Source organism: Haliotis rubra, unplaced genomic scaffold (genome assembly GCF_003918875.1).
Source record: "Haliotis rubra isolate DU_JTF1 unplaced genomic scaffold, ASM391887v1 Scf204, whole genome shotgun sequence".
Taxonomy (NCBI): domain Eukaryota; kingdom Metazoa; phylum Mollusca; class Gastropoda; order Lepetellida; family Haliotidae; genus Haliotis; species Haliotis rubra.
Window position 1 is genome coordinate 543,266 of NW_025766048.1, and position 25,392 is coordinate 568,657.

At 41.6% G+C, this 25,392-nt stretch overlaps 1 protein-coding gene across 4 annotated transcripts in view; it reads right to left on the minus strand.

Annotated features, from left to right (window-relative positions):
* The window catches only part of LOC124275906 (LIM homeobox transcription factor 1-beta-like), a 69,658-nt gene that overhangs the window by 33,506 nt on the left and 10,760 nt on the right, over positions 1-25,392 (minus strand). For all 4 annotated transcript variants that reach the window (XM_046711591.1, XM_046711592.1, XM_046711593.1 and 1 more), the window contains exons 2-3: positions 24,180-24,280; positions 15,817-16,015 (exon numbers count right to left, since the gene is read on the minus strand). In XM_046711591.1, the coding sequence (XP_046567547.1) occupies positions 15,817-16,015; positions 24,180-24,255 (275 nt within the window). In that variant the 5' untranslated portion in view covers positions 24,256-24,280. The remainder of the gene's footprint in view (positions 1-15,816; positions 16,016-24,179; positions 24,281-25,392) is intronic.

A 25,392-nucleotide genomic window follows, 5' to 3' on the forward strand; every position in this document is an offset into this window, starting at 1 on the left:
TTTTAAGAGGAACAATGCAGACAAAATGTCGCGCGCCAAAGTCACGGGGAAGAACTCATTCCCTTGGAAGAAGGCTCGACAGTCGTAAAACCAGAGATTAATAGTTTAACTGGCACACAATAGCAACTGCAGATAGGGGACAGATACGAACTTAATTGAGCATAAACACACACAAAGCGCTGAGTCGCTTGGCAATATGATCTCGTCAATGACTGCTCCCTTGGGGGCTTCAGGATGTAGTGTTACAAGCGAGCAGAATAGGATGTAGTGTTACAAGCGAGCAGAATAGAATGCGGTGTTACAAGCGAGTCCCTCCCTATCAATGCTATTTTCCTTACGGCTACCAATCAGTCGCTCAATTCTATCGAATGGGACATTGAGTATCTCATTTTTTCAAAGGCTCACCTGTTTGCCTGTATAACTGAATCTAATAATACCGATAATAGCATCATAACATAAGTTTTCTTTGAAGTCTGACAAAGTGATTCCAAATGTATTGGTATGGATCTTGAACTGGCTGTTACACCACGATTGGATTTGGGTTTCAAATTCTATAACGTAAACATTGTTTTCTAACGCGCAGGCTCGAAAGAAATAAGCAAGACTGTCTGCAGTTGTGTAGATTATATATTTTAGAATTTGAGCAAATATGATTGGGAAAATCAGTTGTGATCGAAACAAACAGGCGTCCTTTAAAATGGAATCTGTTAGTCTCTCCTTCAAGTAATGCATTGCCAAAGCATGACATGTTACCAAAACAAGGTACCGAGTGAATTAGTAAGCTTTCTGTGTCTGTAGGTCTAAATCCCACCCCGTGCCATGTGTGAATGTCAATGATGCTCAGTTCCACGTGGAATTCATTCAAAGATTACCAGTGACAGTGTATCGTATAAAACACTTCCTAGAAACAAAACGATTCCTGTTGCGAAAAATAGCACAAAGAAAATCAACAGGAAATACTATATATCCATGTAATATACCGCTTTTTTCTACTACTCTCAACTTCTTGTAACGCCGTTTCCATCTGAACCCTCTCCCCTACCCCCGCACTCACCCTCTACAAATCACTAACGCGAAACGGAGTCCCTCCCTGTTTCCCCTCAACGATGACACCCCCTCCCCGGGCCCTTCAAGTTGGGGGTTCTTCTTACACCTCTTCTCACCCTCAGGGTAAGCATCTACCCCATCTGACCTCTCCTCCGCTCCAAAGACTCTTAATTCCCCATACCCTCCAGCTTAGCTCACTTTACCCTCTTAACCCTTAACCCTCGGTCCAAACCAAGCACCCAGCTCGCCTTAGCCCTCTTGTAGGCTCCCGTGAGTTTACGCGTTACCCCTTACCCTCAAGTGAGACAAAACCCAGTGCCCCATGCCAGCTCACCCTCCCTCTAGTCTAGCCACTGGGGTTCTATCTGTGTGCAAACTCTGCGGTCTACTTCAGTGAGCGTGGATTTCTCTCCACCGGTACAAGATTAATGACAGGATCAAGCCGGATTACTCATCAGCCCCCGCAGTGACGTGCACGTGCTGCGCGAGGAAGGAGACAGAGAACCCCCGTTCCTCACTGAAAGATTCCGTCGGGTTTTCATCGCCCGTGTGATGGACAATCTTTGTGTTGGAGTGTCCGTTAACACGAAGCGACTGCAACGTCTTAACTCCCACAGAAAAACACAGAATTACAAACGACAGTTGCAGTGCTAAGGTCCCTTTCGGGTACAAACAGTTTTGTTAAGGGCCAATTAAATTACCATTTTATTGTTTAAGGTTTTTAGGGGAGGGTGTGAAGTGCTTCTTTTGGAGACAGATAATTATGAATGGTTCTCCTTTTAAAGAAGGAAAGTGCTCCTGAGGACCCAAGTCATCAATGATGTTAGTAATGTGTGATTAGGGAAGTGACTGACTACCAAACTGATATAATTCACAATCATATATGTTCGATGTGTAGAGTTGCGTCCCTTGGTATAATTGTGGATCCGAAGCCCGATTTCGTCCGAATTACGTTTCTAGTTTGTCAGCTTCATACCAGTGTTGGTGGATTTTTACAGAACTGACTGAGTATGGTTTTACGCCGTTTTTAGCAATATTCCAGCAATATCACGGCGGGGGACACCAGAAATGGGCTTCACAAATTGTGGGGAATCGAACCCGGGCATTCGGCGTGAGGAGCGAACGCTTTAACCACTAGGCTACGCCACCGCCCCTTTTACAGAACTGGTAAACGACCCGTCATTACTTCGGGTTTTCCTTCCACATCAATCTGACACGCCGTCTTATAACAGAAAACGATTCCCAGCGGCAGTGAACCTAACTTCCTCACTCACACAATCTCTGGCAGCGACAGGTGTCGATGATGATCATTTTGTAGCTGTAAAACCACGTGCATAACGCCTATACAGCTCATACAGTGCAATATTGCATAGATTTATGAGTTATGCGAGACGAAGTAGCAATAAACGGGTTGGAGACGGCCGTTACAGCCCCATCCGTTCAAACCCTCCACGGCATCCACATCAGATAATATACATAACTTCAACAGCCTACTCAAGCAACAAATACCAAATCCCCGTTCTCATTGTCTAGCTCTGTTGGATATATTTTAGTACGACACCATGTAATCCTCTCTCAGCGATTGGGAGGGGACGAGCTAATTCCCAGCAAGGTCGAAGCGTGTCCACCAGGGTGCGCTGTCGGGAAAATGGAGGCGCGCAACGTACTGCGAATCAAACGCGGCCGTAATTCGATCTACAACGGGGCATGGGTGTGGGATGTCCGACCAGGAATCAAGTGTGCCCAGCCGGTGGTTAACAGACCACGGGTAGGACGGGATATCATTACCTGCTAACTAGCGTTCAGTGCGCGTGTGGCGTGTTGGGGGATACATTATCCGACATTTTAACGCCCCGTGCTTGTCGTTCGGCAGCCTGCTGACATTTCTGAGTAATGGTGACAGGTGACAGAGAGAATTGTATAAATAACCGCCCCCAAAAGGTTATCAACTCTCGACAAATGTACAACATTTTTGAGACCAACCGCTGATAAAACACTGCTTTAAATCCCGAATAAGTCGTAAACATCCCCGATCCATCCTTTGACTAATGACTGGTCCCTAACAAGGGTAGACAACTACGATTAAGTCGCCACCTCTGAGCCCTTAATCCTTAGTTGATGTTAACGAAGCTGTTCGACATAAGCCAGGCGCCCTGAGGTGAATCTTGGGATATTTTATTCCCAGTGTCAGCAAACACGGGTCTATAATGGCGAGTTTATTCTGTTGCAACACCTGAAAAATGTACTCGCATTGTCGGTTTCAATTTGAATCAGATATGAGCTACATGTTTGTATGAGCATCCACGTAGTATATCATTTAATCAAAATACTATTACTTTCATTATTTATTGAATTTCAGCTTCGATGGATTACCTAAATTCTTCACATTTCCAATTTTGAATGAAAACATTTGTCAAAATGCACAATGGGAATTTTGCATTTTCGACATCCATCAAATCGTCAAATTTTAAATCAAATTCAAAAATCTCAAGCGCAATGCGCATTTTCATACAAATAATCCTTTTAAGCAAAACATAAATCATGAAATTGTGTGAAAAAACACTCAAAAACATTTGCAGGGAACCAAACGGTTCACATTTGCAATGGAGAACAAGTGCGTTGGTATTGATCGGAAACGGTGGTGTATAAAATAATGATAAATTTTCATTCACCTGTCAGCACCGTCCTAACAGTAGTAATGACGGCCATAAAGGTGTGCTCATTTACAGCAGAGGGGGGTCGGGCCGAGTATTGGCGGGTTGGGAGGGACTGGGAGGGGGAGCTGTTGGAATAGAAATACGTTTAGAACCACGAGAGGTGAAGACGCGAGTTGAACGAGAGCACTGTCGAGGGCGGTTGCAGTTGTGGGGTAGGGTTTGGCGTGAGGGGGTAGGGGTCAGTTGGGGTGGGGGTCGGGGATGGGAGGAATTATTGAGTTAGGGATGGGAGGATGGGTAATATCTGCCTACAAACAAACGATATTGTTTTAAGCCGCATTGCAGCAATAGGGTGTACCCATGCTGGGCTAACCACCTACGAACCCGGTCCTTAGGTGTGACGCGCGAGGGTTTTGTGTCCTCGGTAACCCTGTAGGGTTAACTTGTGTTATATGGGATAACAAGGATAACGATTGAATTGGTGTGGGTGAGTGGGTGGGGGAGGCAGATAGTTAAAGCACAATCGTACAGCATCGCCAGGCATACACATTCCAAGAGACAATGGAGCGTGTGAGGAAGTGTTTGGTTTTATATGTTTTTTGAAAAGCAAAAATGGCTCACGAATAATAGTTTCCTGGTGTAAGCGTGCGTCCGCGCAAGGAGTTTTCACAGGGTGGTCAGGTCGCCCCTTGTTTGACTGGCAGCTAAGGGGTAAGCGCTGGTTGGGGACAGACGCTGGGAAGGCGTTAGAGGACATGGGAAGCGGTGGGTGGGGTGGACAGATGTTGGTCTGCGGGTAACAGTGAGTGAGTTTAGTTTTACGCCGCGTGTAGCAATATTCCAGCAATATCACGGCAGAGGACACCAGAAATAGGACTCACACATTGTACCCATGTGGGAATCGAACCCGGGTCTTCGGCGTGACGAGCGAACGCTTTGACCACAAGGCTACCTCACCACCTCCTATGGGTAACACAGCCCATAGTGGTGGACGTGGTAGGGATTGGAGAAGGTTACATATGAAGGCAGCCTTTCGTCGAAGGTGATTGTGAGTTTGAGCTGGGATAAGATTCGAGAGCTGGATGTACATGGTGGTACTGTGGTAGACAAGGATTACAGTAGGGTACACCATAACTATTTTTCACGCCTTGATATGCATTTTCAAAACAACATCCAGCGGTCAAACCCTGCTTCCATTTCGGGAATCGAACCTTAGTCTTAGTTAATAATAGAATGAACCACTTGACCACGACAGCGATAAAAGTACATGCGTTTCCGACATAATAACACCATGCGTTAAGTGTTTCAGTGATTCCGGGGTATGAAAGAAGTGAAATGCTTCTCTCAGTTGAGTATCTTACAATAATAAAAAGTATTATTTAAGCAATGTTTAACAGCAGAAAAAGTTTTAGAAGTAGGTCCCTAGGAACCCATGCTTGTTGTTAAAAGCGACAAAATGGATCGGGCGAGCAGGTTCGCTGACTCGGTTAACAGATCCTAATTGCGCATCCCGCTTGCGTGCATCGATACGTATGACGTCAGTCATAGGATTGTCTGGTGGTTCGGTTATTACCAGACCGCCGTTCACGTTGCTGGAATATAAATTAATTGGTCCTTAAACAAGAGATAACATCAGCAGAATTTCTGCGTGGTTTCAAGTACCGTAGTGACCGTGCGTGTTGGTATACAATATCTTTCTATCCGTTCCTTATCCGTACTCCAAATGGATGACAAACGTATCATTACAGACAACGTGTGCACGTATTCCGGCAGAAATTCTGCCCGATAACCTCAAGATGCACTCTGTAACTACTTTGCCTCTTTGGCATTTAACCCGAATCCAGCAATATTCCAGCTATATGACGACGGTTGGTAGATATTCGAGACTGGAAATGGCAATCCATGGGTATATAAGCAGTGACCAACGCCATAGGGTACGATGATGCTGTTCACCACGTCACCGAACCTGACCACCCAATCCACCTTGTAGCCTCTAAAGACCGATCGCTTTGTAAAACGGGACCCAGTAACGGTTGCTAGGAACACATTCTGAGCCGGAACCACCACAAGGATTGCCCCTTAAAAAACTTCCACATCAATTGATTGAAGTAGCAATATCTTTCAGTGAGAGCATTATTTACCTAAATAATAAACGCAGAATCCAAAATATCACACCTATACGTGTAATTAACTTTTGCCATTTACATTTTTCAGAAAGACTGGTATTTAGGTATGGTCTTTGGATGGGGTCTTCAAGGAGTCATCACATTTTCTAGCCAGGAAAGGTTGTTTTTCATATTTCGTGTTATGTATATTTTTTGGCTTTAAACTTTCTCTGGATTCTTTTTGCCAAAATAGTTATACGCCAATACATTTTTGCAATAAAGGTCATCATTTCATTAACTGGTATATTTGGTAACATATATTTCTTTGCAGTTAACGTTATTTTTTAAACTTTATTGTATTTGTATAATACATTCTATTTGCAGTAAAAGTTACTTTTCTCACTTTGGGGTACTTTGGAAATGTGTTATTGTTTCAGTGTTATTTGTTAGTCTATCCTTATCTGATAAATAATCGATTTTGTTTGGTCAAAGCTGCTGCTGAAACTACTGATGGAATTTATTCAGCTCGGAAAATATTTTACATTCATCTGCAAATATTTGTTAACGTAAGCGTTCATATTTTTTGGGTCAGTTCTTAGTTGCAAATATAACTAATATTAAAAATCCTTATCGAACCATGCGGTCGATATAAGTCGTATATAGACTATGGAAGGACATGCGATGCGGTGTCTGTTATCAATGTATTTGTGAAGAATTTGGTCGAAATTGACCTTGGCAAGCATTGCTGTTATCAGAGCTCACTTCCACGCGCCTTTGTTTCAACACTGGCTGGTTTAAAGTAATTTGTTATCGTCCCTTCCACAAAAGAAATGAAGACTGTCCAAACACCAGACAAAGACCTCGTGGCATCTAACAAGATATGTAAATACCCACGCTTTTATTGGCAGCGAAACCTTGCCCCGGCTAGCCCGTGTATTCTCCCCCTACAAGACGGGATACGGCCATCTTTTGTCGTCGAATTTGCCAACGCTTTGAAGCAGACTGCACGTGTGGCAATTAATGACGCTTCTCGTTGGGCTTGCGGGCAGCTCCGCAACGTTATTTGTTTTTCTGGTGTCCAAATTAATCTCACGGGTACCTTCTATTCGCCATTACATCACACTCGCTACTGTCGTCTGCTCGCAAGGTTCGCGCCACATTGAAACTGTCAACCCTATAAATCAGCGCTCAAGAAGAGCGATGCCGCGCCACACAGTATTAAATGAGGGTGTCGGCTCCCTTGGGAGAGGAGATTGACTAAACGATGTCATTAAAGCAATTAAGTCATTGACATAGCTTACAATATTACTATCCCTTTGCTACAGATACTACGAAATACTAAGGAAGACCCGTCATTACCCTACGGCGCCCCGACCTCGCTTCTGTAATTAAGAATCAAATGACAACCAACACGAGAGTAAAAGTTGCATTTATCACGTTGCCCTATACTCATTTAAAATAAGATATTATCACCATCGAGGTGTTAGGAAGAACCGAGTAGAGTCACACTTATCAATTAGTACTCTTAGGTAAAGTACTGTTACAACTGCTAATAAATAGTTGTTAGGTAACACGTTGGTTGGATTGCTGAGGGAATGAAGATGTTAAATAAGCCGTGAAGAATGCGTAAAATTTAACAAAATCCAGCAATTATTTAAATCTCCTTGATAAAGGTTTTGGTCATTATGTCGTAGAAAAATAACAAATTGAAAAATGGTGGCGAAAAAATTAAAACCGACGGGGTTAGGGTATATATTATTGTGAGAAGATGAATACGACAATAAGAAAAGAAATAATATCTTCAGGATACCAAAGAGATATATTCCAAGCGTATGTGTTGTTAAAGAGCTGTCTGTATTCCCTCAGGGACATCCAATACACTATTGTCTGATCGCCATTATATTACCTAATTATTTCCATTATCAACACAAATATTTTGGCTTTTTTCAACGAAATTGCTATGACTTTTTACACAAATGCCGACAAACTATTCGTTTTGGTACTTTTCTTAAAATATTATTCATTTAACCCTAACTCCCTCCCACCCTACCCCGCCCCCTTCTCCCCCTTCTCAATTCCACTAAATATCAAACGGATGCTTTCTTACTTAAATCAACGCGAACCAAAATACATGTATATTGCACATGATCACCACAAAATTTACATATTCCGGGTGCGTCATCATATTCCACGTTTTAAAATAGCAGTGATTAATATCTATACAAAGTCCTCTAGTACAATTACAAATAAAAGAACATTCTGTCTCTACTAAATAATAAAACACAGGCGAATAGACTATTCATATTTGTGGTTGAATAGTTCATATAGCAGCTAGCACGCTTTTTAACCAAGGTGTTATTTGTCCTGCATTCGTGTGCAATATACTGGTTGAAGGGACATTTTCATAAGTCCAGAATATCAATCTCCCAGTAAATATTATTAAATCTCATCTGAGATTTTGCTGGTGTGTTTGTATTGAAAATGTTCTATCGACAACAATAGGTAGCGTTTTAATTAATGCAATATATCAAGCATGCTAAACGAAGGAAACCGCATACTACACGCAGTGTGCGTCAAGTCATGATAGCTCGATACACGCGCGCGTACATAGCGATATATATTGAATTTTTATTATTTTTATGGCTTGAATGTGTGTCTGTTTCTATTGAAATATACAATCAGATCTATCGTTTGTTTCATCATGGGCCGTTATGAACTTGTGACAGATGGTCAAATTTAATTTGGGTTACAGCACCGTATACCAAGTTTATTTAATTAGTTTTTAGGAGAACAGCACAACAAAACATGCGTAAACTCAGTTTAGAATTAAGAATTTTTTTTTGAAAATTTGGGAAAAACACCAGTACCAGTTTACTGAAACGAAATTGAAAGAATTTCTGAAAGGCACAGCATTTTATTATTTTATAATTCGTGAACACTATGAAAACATACGGGGTTTGAATTTTATTAAACGAAAAATATGTATGCAGTTACGAATAAGCATATTTTTTTATAAGTTTTATAGAAAAGCATATTCAAGTGAAACACTTGTAATAAAGGTGGATAATAGAACGGTAACATTCGAATAATTTATAAGTACAATATATATCTAAATGGTGTTTTCATCGTCAGAAATAGCAATTTCTATGATGATCTCTTTCAAAATCTGAACGCATAAACATGCATTATAAGCTCACACAGAAGTTGTTAAAATTCATTAAGATGCAGTTTGCAGCTTTAAGACTATTATCTGGTGCAACGAAAGTTATTTTCCAAGGAACGTCATGCTAAAAATATGTATCCATAAAAATTTACTAATAATTTTAAATTCAGTCATACTGTTAATTTAATGTCACTCGATAGCGCAGTTGACACATTTTTGACATGTGTGACTGATATTAACAAGTGCTATCAACATCTCGTATTTCAGGAGTATTGACGGAAGTCATGGAGAGGCTGCACAACTAGAAACATATACACCATAACCTTGAACTAACCTTAATACAGTATAGATACCTACATAGACACCAGCTTCCACAACACACGGCACAATCAAAATTAAAATTTGAGACAAAGCCAAATCTCGATCTGGTAGCATGAAATTTTATTTGAATTCCGAATAATTCATTAAGATTTGAACACAATATGATACATCACCTTACGAAACATGTTGCTAGGGCGATATGACAAGGACAGAAATTAAATCCCATTTTGTTTAAATTTCAAATTTCGTTATTCTGTTAATCCTGGCCACACACGATACACACTGGCCAGTTCTGACCACACTGAATGTCTGCATGGACAATGGTAAATGTTTATAACACAGTGTATAAATAATCTACCTGCTTGTTACACAAACATAAACACTTACCTATCTTATCTAAACGGACGAAATCGGTTTTGATGCTAATATTATTCCATTGGAATTAAATTTAATAATCTTTTCAAACTGAATTACATCGCACGAAAAGTTATCATTTTGAGAAATATTTTGAAATATTAAATATTTCTAAAATAAATATCTTGTTATGATACTCGTTTATGATAATATATACTAATATACTGATAATAAGTTAGGGATATTGGTATTTTTACGATTGATATTTTATGAGTGTGTCAATAAATAGATAGATCATTATTCATAATTTCAAAATTTACGTATATCCCTAACTATCTTTGTCCAGTATATATAACCCAAAAGAATATGTGGTACGATGTTAACATTATTTTAGAATTTAATATATTCAGATGGTGTTTCAAACATCGTCAACTAAAAGTACACATACATTGACATAATGAATGTAACCCCACGTGTTGTACGGCTGTGTCATGAGCTAAATATTTCATACAGGGAAATGCAAATTTCACTGATTTCGATCTCCTACCATTATACATCGTTGCAGACTAAATCAGCCATGGATGTAATATATTTACAGGGTATGCATGAACAAGCTGCGAAATACAGAAACACAAAACCATAATTGTGATGAAATTTCTTTTTCCAATAATGAGTTTAAGTACACTGGTACCCGTTTGTCATAAAATAATGGAGCATATATGTAGTTACAGAAACACGATTAGGTGCCTGACTCTGAGGGTGTGGGTTCGAATCCCGGATGGGACTCAACCCAAAAAGTACTAGAATCTGTACTTTACTAACAAAGTGTGATCCCAAATATAACATATGTTACATTTGACCACTTTCTGAAATGGCATTGTGTATTTCATACTGAAACACCTTTGGCAAGCCATTTTCACATAATTGATATCTTCTGTGTCTGTTTTATATTTAAGATATCAATGATGTTTTTTGTAAGATATCAGTAAATGATATAACATATCTTTCATTAACTTCTAATATTCAAAGTATCGCTATTGATATCTTAAAATGTCTCCGAGACACAAAGAAAATATTGTATGATATCTCTCAATGTATTTTAGATATTACTAATGCATTTACCATCATATTGTGCATAATCATTTTAAAAATAAATTAATAATATATTTAATTAAATTAAAGATGTTTTGAAATAAATTATACATATCCAAAACATATTACACATATCGTTTAAGATATCTTTGATTCAACTGGAGATATCTTGAATTCAATTCAAAATATCATTAAAACAATTGAATTTGAGTTCATATTTACACTACGGACTTCGCTGTGGAGTAAACAAAAGAATACACAAATGTTTGATGGCAGCTAAAATAAAACAAATAAGAAATGGTTGATCGATGGCGTAGTATTGTAGTATTGTAATTAATGTTCTTGAATGGGGGCAGAGTTTTACTGTCATGAGTGTTCTTGAATGGGGGTCAGAGCTTTACTGTCATGAGTGTTCTTGAATGAGGGCAGAGCTTTACTGTAATTAATGTTCTTGAATGAGGGCAGAGTTTTACTGTCATGAGTGTTCTTGAATGAGGGCAGAACGCTACTGTCAAAGGATTTGTAAAGTATAATAATTATATGTTGTCCTTGTTAGAGAAGGGCAACCCTGCGGTCTCTGAAGAAAGGGACGCCAAAGTTAACATTACCTGCATCTATTCTCAACTAAGATAAACATAAACAGGTGTAACTACGTCATCTCCTGACACTACAAACAGGTGTACCTACGTCATCTCCTGACACTACAAACAGGTGTACCTACGTCACCTCCTGACACTACCAACAGGTGTAACGTCATCTCCTGACACTACCAACAGGTGTACCTACGTCATCTCCTGACACTACCAACAGGTGTACCTACGTCATCTCCTGACACTACAAACAGGTGTACCTACGTCATCTCCTGACACTACAAACAGGTGTACCTACGTCATCTCCTGACACTACAAACAGGTGTACAGGTGTACACTACGTCAGGTCTCCGTCATCTCCTACAAACAGGTGTACCTACGTCATCTCCTGACACTACAAACAGGTGTACCTACGTCATCTCCTGACACTACAAACAGGTGTACCTACGTCATCTCCTGACACTACAAACAGGTGTACCTACTCTCCTGACACATACACAGGTGTACCTACGTCATCTCCTGACACTACATGTACCTCGTCATCTCCTGACACTACAAACAGGTGTACCTACGTCATCTCCCTGACACTACAAACAGGTGTACCTACGTCATCTCCTGACACTACAAACAGGTGTACCTACGTCATCTCCTGACACTACAAACAGGTGTACCTACGTCATCTCCTGACACTACAAACAGGTGTACCTACGTCATCTCCTGACACTACAAACAGGTGTACCTACTACGTCATCTCCTGACACTACAAACAGGTGTACCTACGTCATCTCCTGACACTACAAACAGGTGTACCTACGTCATCTCCTGACACTACAAACAGGTGTACCTACGTCATCTCCTGACACTACAAACAGGTGTACCTACGTCATCTCCTGACACTACAAACAGGTGTACCTACGTCATCTCCTGACACTACAAACAGGTGTACCTACGTCATCTCCTGACACTACAAACAGGTGTACCTACGTCATCTCCTGACACTACATACAGGTGTACCTACGTCATCTCATGACACTACAAACAGGTGTAACCTACGTCATCTCCTGACACTACAAACAGGTGTACCTACGTCATCTCCTGACACTACCAACAGGTGTACCTACGTCATCTCCTGACACTACCAACAGGTGTACCTACGTCATCTCATGACACTACATACAGGTGTACCTACGTCATCTCCTGACACTACAAACAGGTGTACCTACGTCATCTCATGACACTACAAACAGGTGTACCGCTACGTCATCTCTACTGACACTACAGGTGTACCTACGTCAAACACAAACAGGTGTACCTACGTCATCTCCTGACACTACAAACAGGTGTACCTACGTCATCTCCTGACACTACAAACAGGTGTACCTACGTCATCTCCTGACACTACAAACAGGTGTACCTACGTCATCTCCTGACACTACAAACAGGTGTACCTACGTCATCGTACCCTACGTCATCTCCCTGACACTACAAACAGGTGTACCTACGTCATCTCCTGACACTACAAACAGGTGTACCTACGTCATCTCCTGACACTACCAACAGGTGTACCTACGTCATCTCCTGACACTACAAACAGGTGTACCTACGTCATCTCCTGACACTACAAACAGGTGTACCTACGTCATCTCCTGACACTACAAACAGGTGTACCTACGTCATCTCCTGACACTACAAACAGGTGTACCTACGTCATCTCCTGACACTTCAAACAGGTGTACCCTCGTCATCTCCTGACACTACAAACAGGTGTAACTACGTCATCTCCTGACACTACATACATGTGTACCTACGTCATCTCCTGACACTACCAACAGGTGTACCTACGTCATCTCCTGACACTACAAACAGGTGTACCTACGTCATCTCCTGACACTACATACATGTGTACCTACGTCATCTCCTGACACTACAAACAGGTGTAACTACGTCATCTCCTGACACTACCAACAGGTGTACCTACGTCATCTCCTGACACTACCAACAGGTGTACCTACGTCATCTCCTGACACTACCAACAGGTGTACCTACGTCATCTCATGACACTACATACAGGTGTACCTACGTCATCTCATGACACTACAAACAGGTGTAACTACGTCATCTCATGACACTACAAACAGGTGTACTTACGTCATCTCATGACACTACAAACAGGTGTACCTACGTCATCTCATGACACTACAAACAGGTGTACCTACGTCATCTCCTGACCCTACAAACAGGTGTACCTACGTCATCTCCTGACGCTACAAACAAATGTACCTACGTCATCTCCTGACACTACAAACAGGTGTACCTACGTCATCTCCTGACACTACAAACAGGTGTACTTACGTCATCTCCTGACACTACCAACAGGTGTACCTACATCATCTCCTGACCCTACAAACAGGTGTACCTACGTCATCTCCTGACACTATAAACAGGTGTACCTACGTCATCTCCTGACACTACAAACAGGTGTAACTACGTCATCTCCTGACACTACAAACAGGTGTACCTACGTCATCTCCTGACACTATAAACAGGTGTACCTACGTCATCTCCTGACACTACAAACAGGTGTACCTACGTCATCTCCTGACACTACCAACAGGTGTACCTACGTCATCTCCTGACCATCTCCCTGACTTACTACATACAGGTGTACCTACGTCATCTCACTACCAACAGGTGTACTCTGGTCATCTCCCAATACCACTAACAGGTGTAACGTACGTCACATCTCATGACTTACTACAAACAGGTGTACCTACTGTCATCTCCTGACACTACAAACAGGTGTAACACTGTCACTCATGACAACAGACAGTGTACTTTACGTCATCTGGCGGCACTACAAACAGGTGTGCCTACGTCATCTCCCTGACACTACAAAACGGGTGTACCTACGTCATCTCCTGACGCCTACAAACCGGTGTACCTACGTCATCTCCTGACACTGCACAAACAAAATGTACCTACGTCATCTCCTGACACTACAAACAGGTGTGCCTACGTCATCTCTTTGACCTACAAACAGGGGTGTACTTCTAAATCATCTCCTGACACTACCAGGCAGGTGTACCTACACTCATCTCCTGACCCTACAAACAGGTGTACCTACGTCATCTCCTGACACTACAAACAGGTGTACTACGTCATCTCCTGACACTACAAACAGGTGTACCTACGAACAGGTGTATCATCTCCTGACACTACAAACAGGTGTACCTACGTCATCTCCTGACACGGCAAACAGGTGTACCTACGTCATCTCCTGACACTACAGACAGGTGTACCTACGTCATCTCCTGACACTTCAAACAAGCGTACCCACATCATCTGACACACAAATCTCTCATATAGTATCATACAACCTAAAGCGGATACCTATATAATTATATCATTCTCACACCCTCCTCCCCGCATCTTCAACCTGTTGCCCTGGAGTTGCCACGTGCAATAAACTGGACTCAGAGGGGAAAAGATACATTTCAAAACATTCTTTAAACGCACCACACACACGACTAGTGTTGTTGCGCTAAGGCAATTATTGATAATACCGTCCGCCCCACCAAACACCCCCTCATCCCATCCCACTCTCTCCATCATGTCGTCCTCCATCATTCATCCTTCTCTCTATCCTATCTCATCACCTCCTCCGTTCCTAATCTTTCCCTCCATCCATCCCTCTCTCGTCCCCTTTCCCTCCTGGTTTTGCTATCTAGATCCGCTATTAATTAGTTTCGATAACAAGTAAAGGATCCGGCATGCTATATATCAGGAATGACCTATTCAAGTTTGATATATGTTACATTTGGGATTACAATTTCTTAGTAAAGTACACATTATAGTATTTTTGTTGGGTTGAGTCCCATCCGGGATTCGAACCCACACCCTCAGAGTCAGGCACCTAACCGCTCAGCCAACAGCGGCTTCCGTTTTGACCACTTTTTAAATGGCATTGTGTATTCATATATAAAGTTTCGAACTAAAGTCGGGTTAGACATCATATCTAATCTAAATAGGCCCAAGTCTACGGTTTCGAAAAAAAAAGTTGAATTGATGCTTCAATGTAAATGGCATGTGAGTTTTGAGTAAACAATTGGAATTTAAGTTTTCAACAAAGACTCACCTGGTTCCTCATAAACATGTTTGGAAAGCTTAATGTCTTGTACGATTAAGCCCGTTTATCCAAACGGTGTTGTTAATAATGAAATTGTCAAGAATAACGAATCTACGGCTATAACAAATTACGGATACGTTTCCACATGTATGTGACCACAGATACGTTAAAAAATGTATGTCCGGAATGCGGAGGGTCCGGGCAATCGAGGTCCGGACTAGTGAGTTTAATATGGTCAAAGCATTGTCTTATACCGCACATGTCCCAAACAACATGAAGGGAGACAAACAGAACAGTCTATTCGCAAATCGTGTGTTCTGTAATTATCATTTTAAAATATACGCAAAAAAGCAATACTCACTTCTCGTAGTCTGTTTTACAGTATAGTTTCCTGTCCCGAGCGAAGCAGGATCCGGTGAGAGGTATTTGGCATATTGCGCACTGTAGACAGTGTTCGTGCCAAGAGTTCTCCATAACCTTCAAGAGGAAACGGTCTTCGATAGGGCACTGGCATCCCGAACACATCTCCTTATGTACGACAGTTTGGGAAGGCATTCCGTCTGAAGAAAGTTAGAAACTGGTGGTCAAAAGGTGTGATCATGTCTAGACTTTAAAATGATAGGGTATGCGTGATGGTATATATCTTAGGCGGTGTGGGATTGATCACACGTGACGTTTCCGTCACCAACAACCAACAACGTCATTCACAGGTACGACATATTATTCGCCGAGGGTGTTTTTACCGACGTTCTGGTGATGTCAAAAACTGGCAGTGTCGTTATTGCCAAACAACGTAGTCATGGTAGTGTCAATAGCAGTGGTAGTAGCAGTAGTAGTAGTGTTTACATCCTTTTTGTTTTGATAAAGACCTCCCGTTGAAGCGAATGGCTTTGAATTTGGATGGTTTGTTGTTTAACGCCGCACTTAGCAATATTCCAGCTATGTGGCGGCGGTCTGTAAATAATCGAGCCTGGACCAGACAATCCAGTGATCAACAGCAACTAGGATGCTATGACATGAGTCGACCAAGTCAGCGAGTCTGACCACCCGATCCCGTTAGTCGCCTCTTACGTCAAGCATGGGTTGCTGAAGACCAGTTCTAACCGGGATCTTCGCAGGTCTGAATCGAATGTCATGTTGATTAGCACCTTTAACAAACATTGAGATTGCACACACTAACCAATTCTATCACTGGAATACTTCTTACAAGATCTCTTCACACATGAAACTGATGATGATACTTATTGTGGAAGCGATTCCATCTATTTGACAATAACCATGTCCATTATCCTATCAAGTCCACTATTAAAAAAAACACGTTTTCGAAAACTGACAAAAAAGTTTATCATTTCACGATAGAATTTTCTGTTGCAAATCAAAGAATATCTGTATGGATTGTCCAGGGGTATCAATGTTTGCATAAAGAACATCAACACAGCAAACGCGAGGGATGGTATTCTCAGTGTACTAACGCAGGGGTTAAACTATCAGGCGATTCGTGTTGCCGCATTGACACCTTTCTACATAAACCCCACAAACATATTGACGACCATGTTTGAGTTAGAAATTAGACTTTTTAGAAAATCACCATTGTATTATAACTAAACATCTCCAAACGTGTTGCAAGCTCTTTGAAGATCGAGTAACACACACGATGCTAAACACAAGGCAAATATTTCTCGCTCTCGACCGCTTTGATAGCCACGCAAACCTGCATGGTCGGCGCATAGACCTCGAGGAGCAGTAGCACCGGGCAGAGAGGCTATGAGCGGGGGAGATATGTAAACTTCGGGAGCAAACAGAAATATTGAATACAGTGTTTGGAAAATCCTCCAAAAGCCGGCCAAGTGTCAAGAACTAAGAAGGGTAGTGAAAGACTATCGGAAATCTATTCTTGTGTTAAGTACAGGTGGTGCAGAGCTGGGGCAGTAATCTGAAAATGATATACAACGACATGACAGTGAGACCTCTTTGATTCCGAAGCTCCAAGAAAACCGTTGTGAAAAACAATGGAGGGGAGCTTGGCTGGTATTGAGAGACGGGCAATGGATTTGACAAACCAAACAAAGCCCTTTGTGGTCAACGATTGAAAAGCCATTTTTCACAGGGTGGTCAAGTCGTCCCTTGTTTGACTGGCAGCTGAGGGGTAAGGGGGCCATGCGGGTGAAGAACGGACGGGGTTAGGGAGGACAGTTTTGGAGAGAGGGTGGGAGGTTTGAGGACATGGGAAGGGTGGGTGGGATGAACAGAGGGTGGGGCTGAGGGGTAACAAAGCTTTGCGTGGTAGGGATTAGAGAGGGTCTGGGAAGGTCACAGTTGAAGGCAGCCTTTCGTCGAAGGTGACTGTGAGTTGACATTAGAAAGTAAACCTTTGAAAATTGCTTTCTCAAAACGTCACAGAGATGGAAAAGGTAGTCGAAATGCAGTAAACGTTAGGTCGAAAAGGCAACTATGATACCCGACAAATGTATCTCCAGGAACAGCCCTTCTCATGTCTTGTCCATCCTCCTACAGGCAGTTCAGATGCCGGTATTGACGTGATTCATGAGTGAGGGAATCGAACCCGGGCTGTGACGAGCAAACACCTGAACCACAAGGCTAACCCACGTGGACCATGAAAGAAGACATGTGTGCCAACCTACCTGCTGTCCTGCCTGTCTGTCTGACCGTCCGTCCGTCTGTGTTGTTAATGCTTACAGTATAAGTGCACGTATATATTTCTATTTTGGCGTAGTGTCTAGCGTCTCGCATGGGTCTTGACGCCAAGGGTTGTACTTGTGAAAAACTGACATTAAAAACTGTAAGTTCAGTGCCTGAATACTTTGAGCATACATACAAACATGTGAGTAAGCATTCGTCATAATACACTAGACGCCAAAAGAAACGTTACCCTCCTACCTTTATGAATTACTGAAAAACTATCAAAGATATTTTAGACGGTTTTAGTTTACACGAAAGCTTAAACAACACAGCTTTATGCAAATCACGAAAATAAATTCTCAAATGCTTTCATATCTGGGTGAAATGCATCTTTTTCAGAGAGTTAAATTGTCCTATATAGTGATTTTGATGTCCAAAAGATAGGTTGAAATAAAATTCTGCTTTGTGACAATGATAAACCATTTAAAGTCACCATTTTTCAACTATTAAAACAAGAAACAACTGTTGTAGAGTGTGTAGAATTGTAAAATAATCATTCCTATGATTTCAGTCTTTTAAAACATTTTCTACTGATTTGCATTAGTGAAAACAAGTAAAACGTGTCTTTGATATTGTGAAAAGATGTTTAGGCTCTTTGTTGACATTTTTGCTCGCAAAGTAACATTTTACCATTTCCATTTTAAACATACCAATATCAATCGCCCAAACGCAGGAATATCCAAACGGTATTTACATCCATTTCACATGCCGAATGATTCCATAGGGTATAAAGAGAGACTAGAAGACATGATCTGATACACAAGTACGAGAAATATGCCACGATTAACAGCTAAAGGGAGAGAGAGAGCCATTGGGATGGTGCAGATGGGGTCGACATACAATGCTGTTGCCAACGCCCACGGATGCCCCCGTATGACGGTTATAAGACTTATTCAGGGCTTCAGACAGACTGGGGTCACCGTAGACAGACCAAGAAGTGGACGTCCACGCATCACAACGCCAGCTGAAGATAGGTACCTCCATCATTAAGGAAGGAGGGTAACGTTTCTTTGGGCGTTTAGTGTACGTGTTAATGAAACATGAGCGTAAGTTAGAGTCTCTTGGTCTGGAAAACAGCGTCATCGTGGAACGACTACAGCATAACAACATCCCTTCAGATACAGGGTTTAAAGATTGCAGACACGCGCCTTTAACAAATAACAGTTGTTTCGAATGAGTGAGTGAGTGAGTTTAGGTTTACGCCGCTTTTAGCAATATTCCAGTAATATCACGGCGGAGGACACCAGAAATGGGCTTGACGCACTGAACTGATGTGGGGAATCGAACCCGGGCCGTGACGAGCGAACGCTTTAACCACTAGGCTACCCCACCGCCCCGAGATGATATGCCTTAACATTTAACAGGCACTATGGTTTCACATATAACAGACACTATGGTTTAATGATTTAAGACACTAGGGGATAGGTTTAACGGCGTAAAACCATACTCACTCACTCACTCACACTATGAAAACAGTATGTTCCATGAATATTGAATGGTCTATGTAATATGAATACGAAGGAAGTTAAATTCCTTAAAACCATAGTTACGATCTCCATAAATGCAATGTTTACTCTGTATGCAAATACAGGAAGTTCACGACTTTCTGGCCATCATGCCACAACCTATTTACATAACCTATCCGATCTCACTTAGCATGTTTGTTTTCAGTGTACTATGTATACGAATAGTGTAACTGTACCAAGCAAAAAAGAAATAAAGTGATTTTTTAAAAAAATTATTTAATCTGTTAAAAGTGTTCACGTCAAATTATATATACTGTTCTGCAATCATCATAACCACCCTGATTGCGATTTGACCCGACGTATGCAACTGTTTCCCGATTCCGTTTGAAACACAACCAATACGTTAAATCAATGCGTTTTTGTTTGAGAGACCTATTTTTCCCAATGATTATAAAACTAATCAACCATAAACATCACATTCATAAATAGCCTCGAAATTCTTCCTCTCCATCCACCACGACAATCAAGGCACACACCATCTTTCGAGTCAGTTGACACTTAAAGGCGCATGCCTCAACGAAGGATGGACTGTTCAATCCGCTCCCGCTGCGCACATTAAGTTGCGCAGCAGAGGTGTCCGCCATCGCTCTAGGGCACACAAAGACACTTGGTTTTCAGTGAGCTATCAAGAGATTTGATGAGTTAGTTTTGGTTGGTTTATCTGTGCAAATAGACCTGGGAAGCACATAACTGGGTTAGCACTGGCGGCACAACGCTTTTGGTTTGATACTCCGATGATATATGGATTGCTGATTGCGGACACCGAGGCATCAACTCGGTTGGGGGTGAGGCCAAGAATCAGAAGAGTGAGACCTCAACTTCGGTAGAGGTTAAGGCCGGTAGAGGGTGGAGCCGAAACTTTGGTAGAGGGTGGAGCACCCGAAACTTCCGAAACTTCGGTAGAGGTTAAGGTGTACACCCGGTAGAGGGTGGAGCCGAAACTTCGGTAGAGGTTAAGGTGTACACCCGGTAGAGGGTGGAGCCGAAACTTTGGTAGAGGTTAAGGTGTACACCCGGTAGAGGGTGGAGCCGAAACTTTGGTAGAACTTGGAGCCGAAACTTTGGTAGAGGTTAAGGTGTACACCCGGTAGAGGGTGGAGCCGAGAACTTAAGGTGTACACCCGGTAGAGGTTAAGAGGTGGTGTACACCCGGTAGAGGGTGGAGCCGAAACTTTGGTAGAGGTTAAGGTGTACACCCGGTAGATAGAGGGTGGAGCCTAAAACTTTGGTAGAGGTTAAGGTGTACACCCGGTAGAGGGTGAGGCCTAAACTTCGGTAGAGGTTAAGGCGTACACCCGGTAGAGGGTGAAGCCATGCTAAAAATTGGGATCACGCTTTCTCGGCAAATTACAGATTAATTACTTTGGGGGTTGATTCCCATCCGGGATTCGACACACGTCAGAGTTAGATTAAAATGAACGATAAGCTGACTTAAAACACCAGCCTTGGTTAAAACTGACAATAACCTTTGTTATGAATACATATGGCTAAGTTAAGTCATTTTAATAAATTCAACGATATGGTAAACTACCATCCGATAACTGAACGCTGTGCTTTTACAGGAAGTTGAGTTCAAATGAACCGCAATTGCTCAAAATGAACGCTGTGCTAGGTTGGATCGCTTGGTTAATATGAATGTTATGCGATGCGTGGAAGTTAGGTTAATATGACCGCTACGCATAGAGCCAGGAATAAACTGATCACTACAAGTAATCAGAACGCCGTGTAGAAATAAAGGCTATCACATGTAGAATTTTGAGAATTTTATAGTTGAACTTCAGTTAAAAGCTTATAGTTTTACGTGATTGAATACATTGGGTGCCTGTTATGGAGGAATGAGGACACATCTTACATTGAAGCTATTTTGCAAAATGATGGTGTACAATATATAACGTCAGGAAACGCTCGTATCCATATCGTGTTTCAACAAGGAATTAATTAAAGTTAAATTTAAGTTTAAATTAAGTTAAATTTAAGTTACGAACAGTTCTCAAGTAGGTACGGTACAATAGCTCATTTAACAACTTCTCCATTCGTCTATAGTTGGATTAAACTGATTTGGTCTCATTTTGAAAATCCAGCAGGTTTTATGAATTTTCGAAATAATACATCATAAATGTTCAACAATGTAAAGTGACTACTTGACAGACACCAGATGTGTTGTACCGATAGAAGCAGGTTTACACTGATCCTGCAATAAATATTTAGTTTGTAAATATAACACCAGCAAATACTAGCTATTTAGTTATATAAACGTTACTATTGCCTGTCGTGGGATAAAGAAAACCTCTTCTCTTACCCTGATGACGGTAGAAGGTAATGCTTGATGGACAACTAGTTTCAATGACCATATTCACAGAAAACATATGTCATATTATTTCCATTATATAATATCTCATAAACTTAATTTTTATTGAGTTCACCTTATTGAATATTCAGGAAGGGAAAGTGGTATATCAACAGTCTATTCAAAACATATTTTCCGCTTTTTGAATATATCAACGGGAGACAAGCACGTAACCATTCATTGAAACGTATAACTTAGCAATTCCAAGTCATGGCTTTGAAAGGAGGCCCCCGATATGGTAAAATAATGAGTTTGTTTGTGTCTGCTCCACATGTTTCTCTCACTGCAAAGCAAACTCCAGCTCATGCAGCATAGCAACGTCGTGAAATCCATCGTTGAACGTCGCCAGGACGCCGGCACGAGGACCGCGGGAGCCTTCGATTGAACATGGAACCTCGGCCAGAGAGGTTGACTGAATGATTTCAAAGGGAGAGGTAGGCTAGGGAGAATGTTTTCTTGCGAGATGCTCCTGTCGACAAGAAGCGTTTGAAGACAACCCCCAGGGAGGACGCGTGTGGGTTATGTCGCGCGACAACAACGCTCATGTTGAGCCACACGCGCGCAGGGATCTCAGACGTACCTGGTTCCTCTGCGGTCGCCGTATCGACGGAATTTCTGCGGCAGATGGAATGGAGATATGGCGGTGAAGTGGCAAGTTTGCGAAGTCGTAACTCCTGATAGTGTAATTGTCGGGACTGTAAATCTTGACGATACTTGTAGCAATAACGCTGCATCCCCAGTCGATATAAAACACTTCACAATCTCGCTGGACGAAACGCGTGCAGCTCTTTTCACGCACGCAAGAATGTACATGTCTTTTGATATTCGAAATTGCATATGAAGCTGTTATATTATTCTCAAAGCGTTGGGGAAATGAAAATGTTTTATACACAACAAGAATAATATGTACACACAATTTTAGTTGACTACTTTCATGGTCAGGGCCTTATAATGAGGCCGAATGGCGCTCGATCGCCATGTTGCAGACCCGCATGGGTACAATGTGTGAAGCCAGTGTTTGGTGTCCCCCGCTGTGATATTGCTGGGAAATTGCTAAAAGCGGCGTAAAACCATATTCATTCACTATGAGGCGGTGTGTGGTCCTGTGCGTAGAGCTCAGGTCACGAATCAGTTGAAGTTAAGCTACGTCGAGCTCGGAGAGTCCTTGGATGGGTGACCGTGTTTGTCAGCTTGACTCCTTAGAGTTTCTAGGACTTCAGTCCTGCCCCACAACGAAGCACATGTGATACATGTGGTCTCACCTTAGGGAAGTGAGTTTGTTCAAAATTGCCTCTGTTCACCCACTCGAAAATGGGTACCCGGTGGGATAAGTCATGTGACTATTAACTTTTAGCGCCTCACAGGCAGCTTGGGTTATCCGGGGTAATAATAATCAGATTCTGATTACAGCGTTCCAGTGAACAACTAGTCAGACGGATATTCGGCGCTATATAAATGCAGTATTATTATTATGAGGAGGCAGAAACTCGTAGTGATTCCATGAAAAGATAGAGGTCACCACGATTATATGCTGGTAGTATGACGCGTCAAAGAAATCGAGTGAGCAAGATTGCTGACTTCGTTGAATCTATGTCATCGTTTACCATTTGCGATGATCGATCATAATATCAATCATTGGATTATCTGGTCCTGACTCGATAATACATAACCCGCGGCCGTATAGCTGAAATATTACTGTGTGCGGTGATAAACTGAGGCAGAACCTTAGCAGATCGTGCTTTCCTAAGAACCGTCTTAACTGTGTATTGACTGGCGATTATGTGTGGATAGGATGATCAGTATGTCTGACACGACCAGATGAGCCTTTCAACGTGTACATACGTACAGAGTGTTTATTCCGAAGCCGAACATGTACTTATTAATCTTTAAAACATATTTAGATTGAATATTATACACCTTTTTTGTACTTCGAATTATTTCTCGTGAAAATTTTTAATCCGTGCCATGGAACATGAGTTTGCAAATAGGTCGGGACCGAGATCATATCTTGTCTTTTTAAAGCAAAATCAACATCAGCATGAACGCCTAGCTAGAATCTAACGTTGAGCTTCACGTTAACCCAAATGTTGCGCTAAATGATGAAGCAGCTCATTTGGGTGCATTTTCAATATGTGGTCACGTGCAACTTACCAGGAAGTGGGCAGTGGTTGTCGGTGAGGACTTGAGTGACGTCACACCCAGCATCCATCCAATCACAAACCTTCATACGAGGGCCGATGGTGCACGCAAGTCTAGGAGGAAAAGTAAACTGCTCTCACATTTGTAACGCATGTTTGAAAGTTTAATAGCAAAAACTTCGCGAAAGGAAGATTCCATATTCATGTTTTATAATAACAAACACAAGCATATATTTATACACGCCCCATACGTATGGTTTCGGCAATATATTGACTTCAATTATATTTTTCAAGCGTTAATAGGTAAATATTTTCCGAACCTCTTAAAAAGATAGAACGTTTCTCTAACCTTTAATATGTATGAAATTTCAACTTAAATTTATAGACATGGGGACAGTGCTCTCTATTCTTATGGGAAGACGTTGTAGGGACCTTTAGAATTTTGAATTTACAATTTACATTGTATCATTAATAGGATGGTTTAGTAACTCAATGGTTTGGGTTCTCGTCACGCCGAATGGTCGTGTTCGATTCCCATTGGTTACAATGTGTGACGTAAAACTCTGCCACTTGCAATATCAAATATTGCTAAAGGTGCCCCATCACTCCACCACTGTATCGGGGACGGTGGGGTAGCCTTGTGGTTAAAGCGTTCGCTCGTCACGCCGAAGACCCGGGTTCGATTCCCCCACATGGGTACAACGTGTGAAGCCCATTTCTGGTGCCCCCCCCCGTGATATTACTGGAATATTGCTAAAAGCGGCCTAAAACCATACTCACTCACTCATTGTATCACCTGCTACATCTAAGACTGTCAGTTGACAAAGACAAATCGAACTTAAAGAAACGTTTGGCTTTTCACGAGAACATTTGACCAGCCTTTGCATGTGTTTATGATGGGTGCCAGCATTTGTTTGGGAAAGATTTAGTTGGGATTCATGAACGGACGCTCAGGATAAAGTCGAAATCAACTCTGCCTTCAGCAGAGATCTCTAACGGCTGTGGAAAGGGTTTTGCACTTAACGTTTTGACAACGGATGAACATTTCAACATATTGTCACACGACGTTTACTCATTTTGTAAATCTACTGAACACATTTTTTGTTGCAAAAATAAATCGATTATGAATGTTAAAATTGTGTACCGTATTTAGGCTATATAATATAATAATGCAATGAAAGTTGTTGTTGTTGTTGTTTAAAAAAAGGTCTTTTGATATGAGCTGT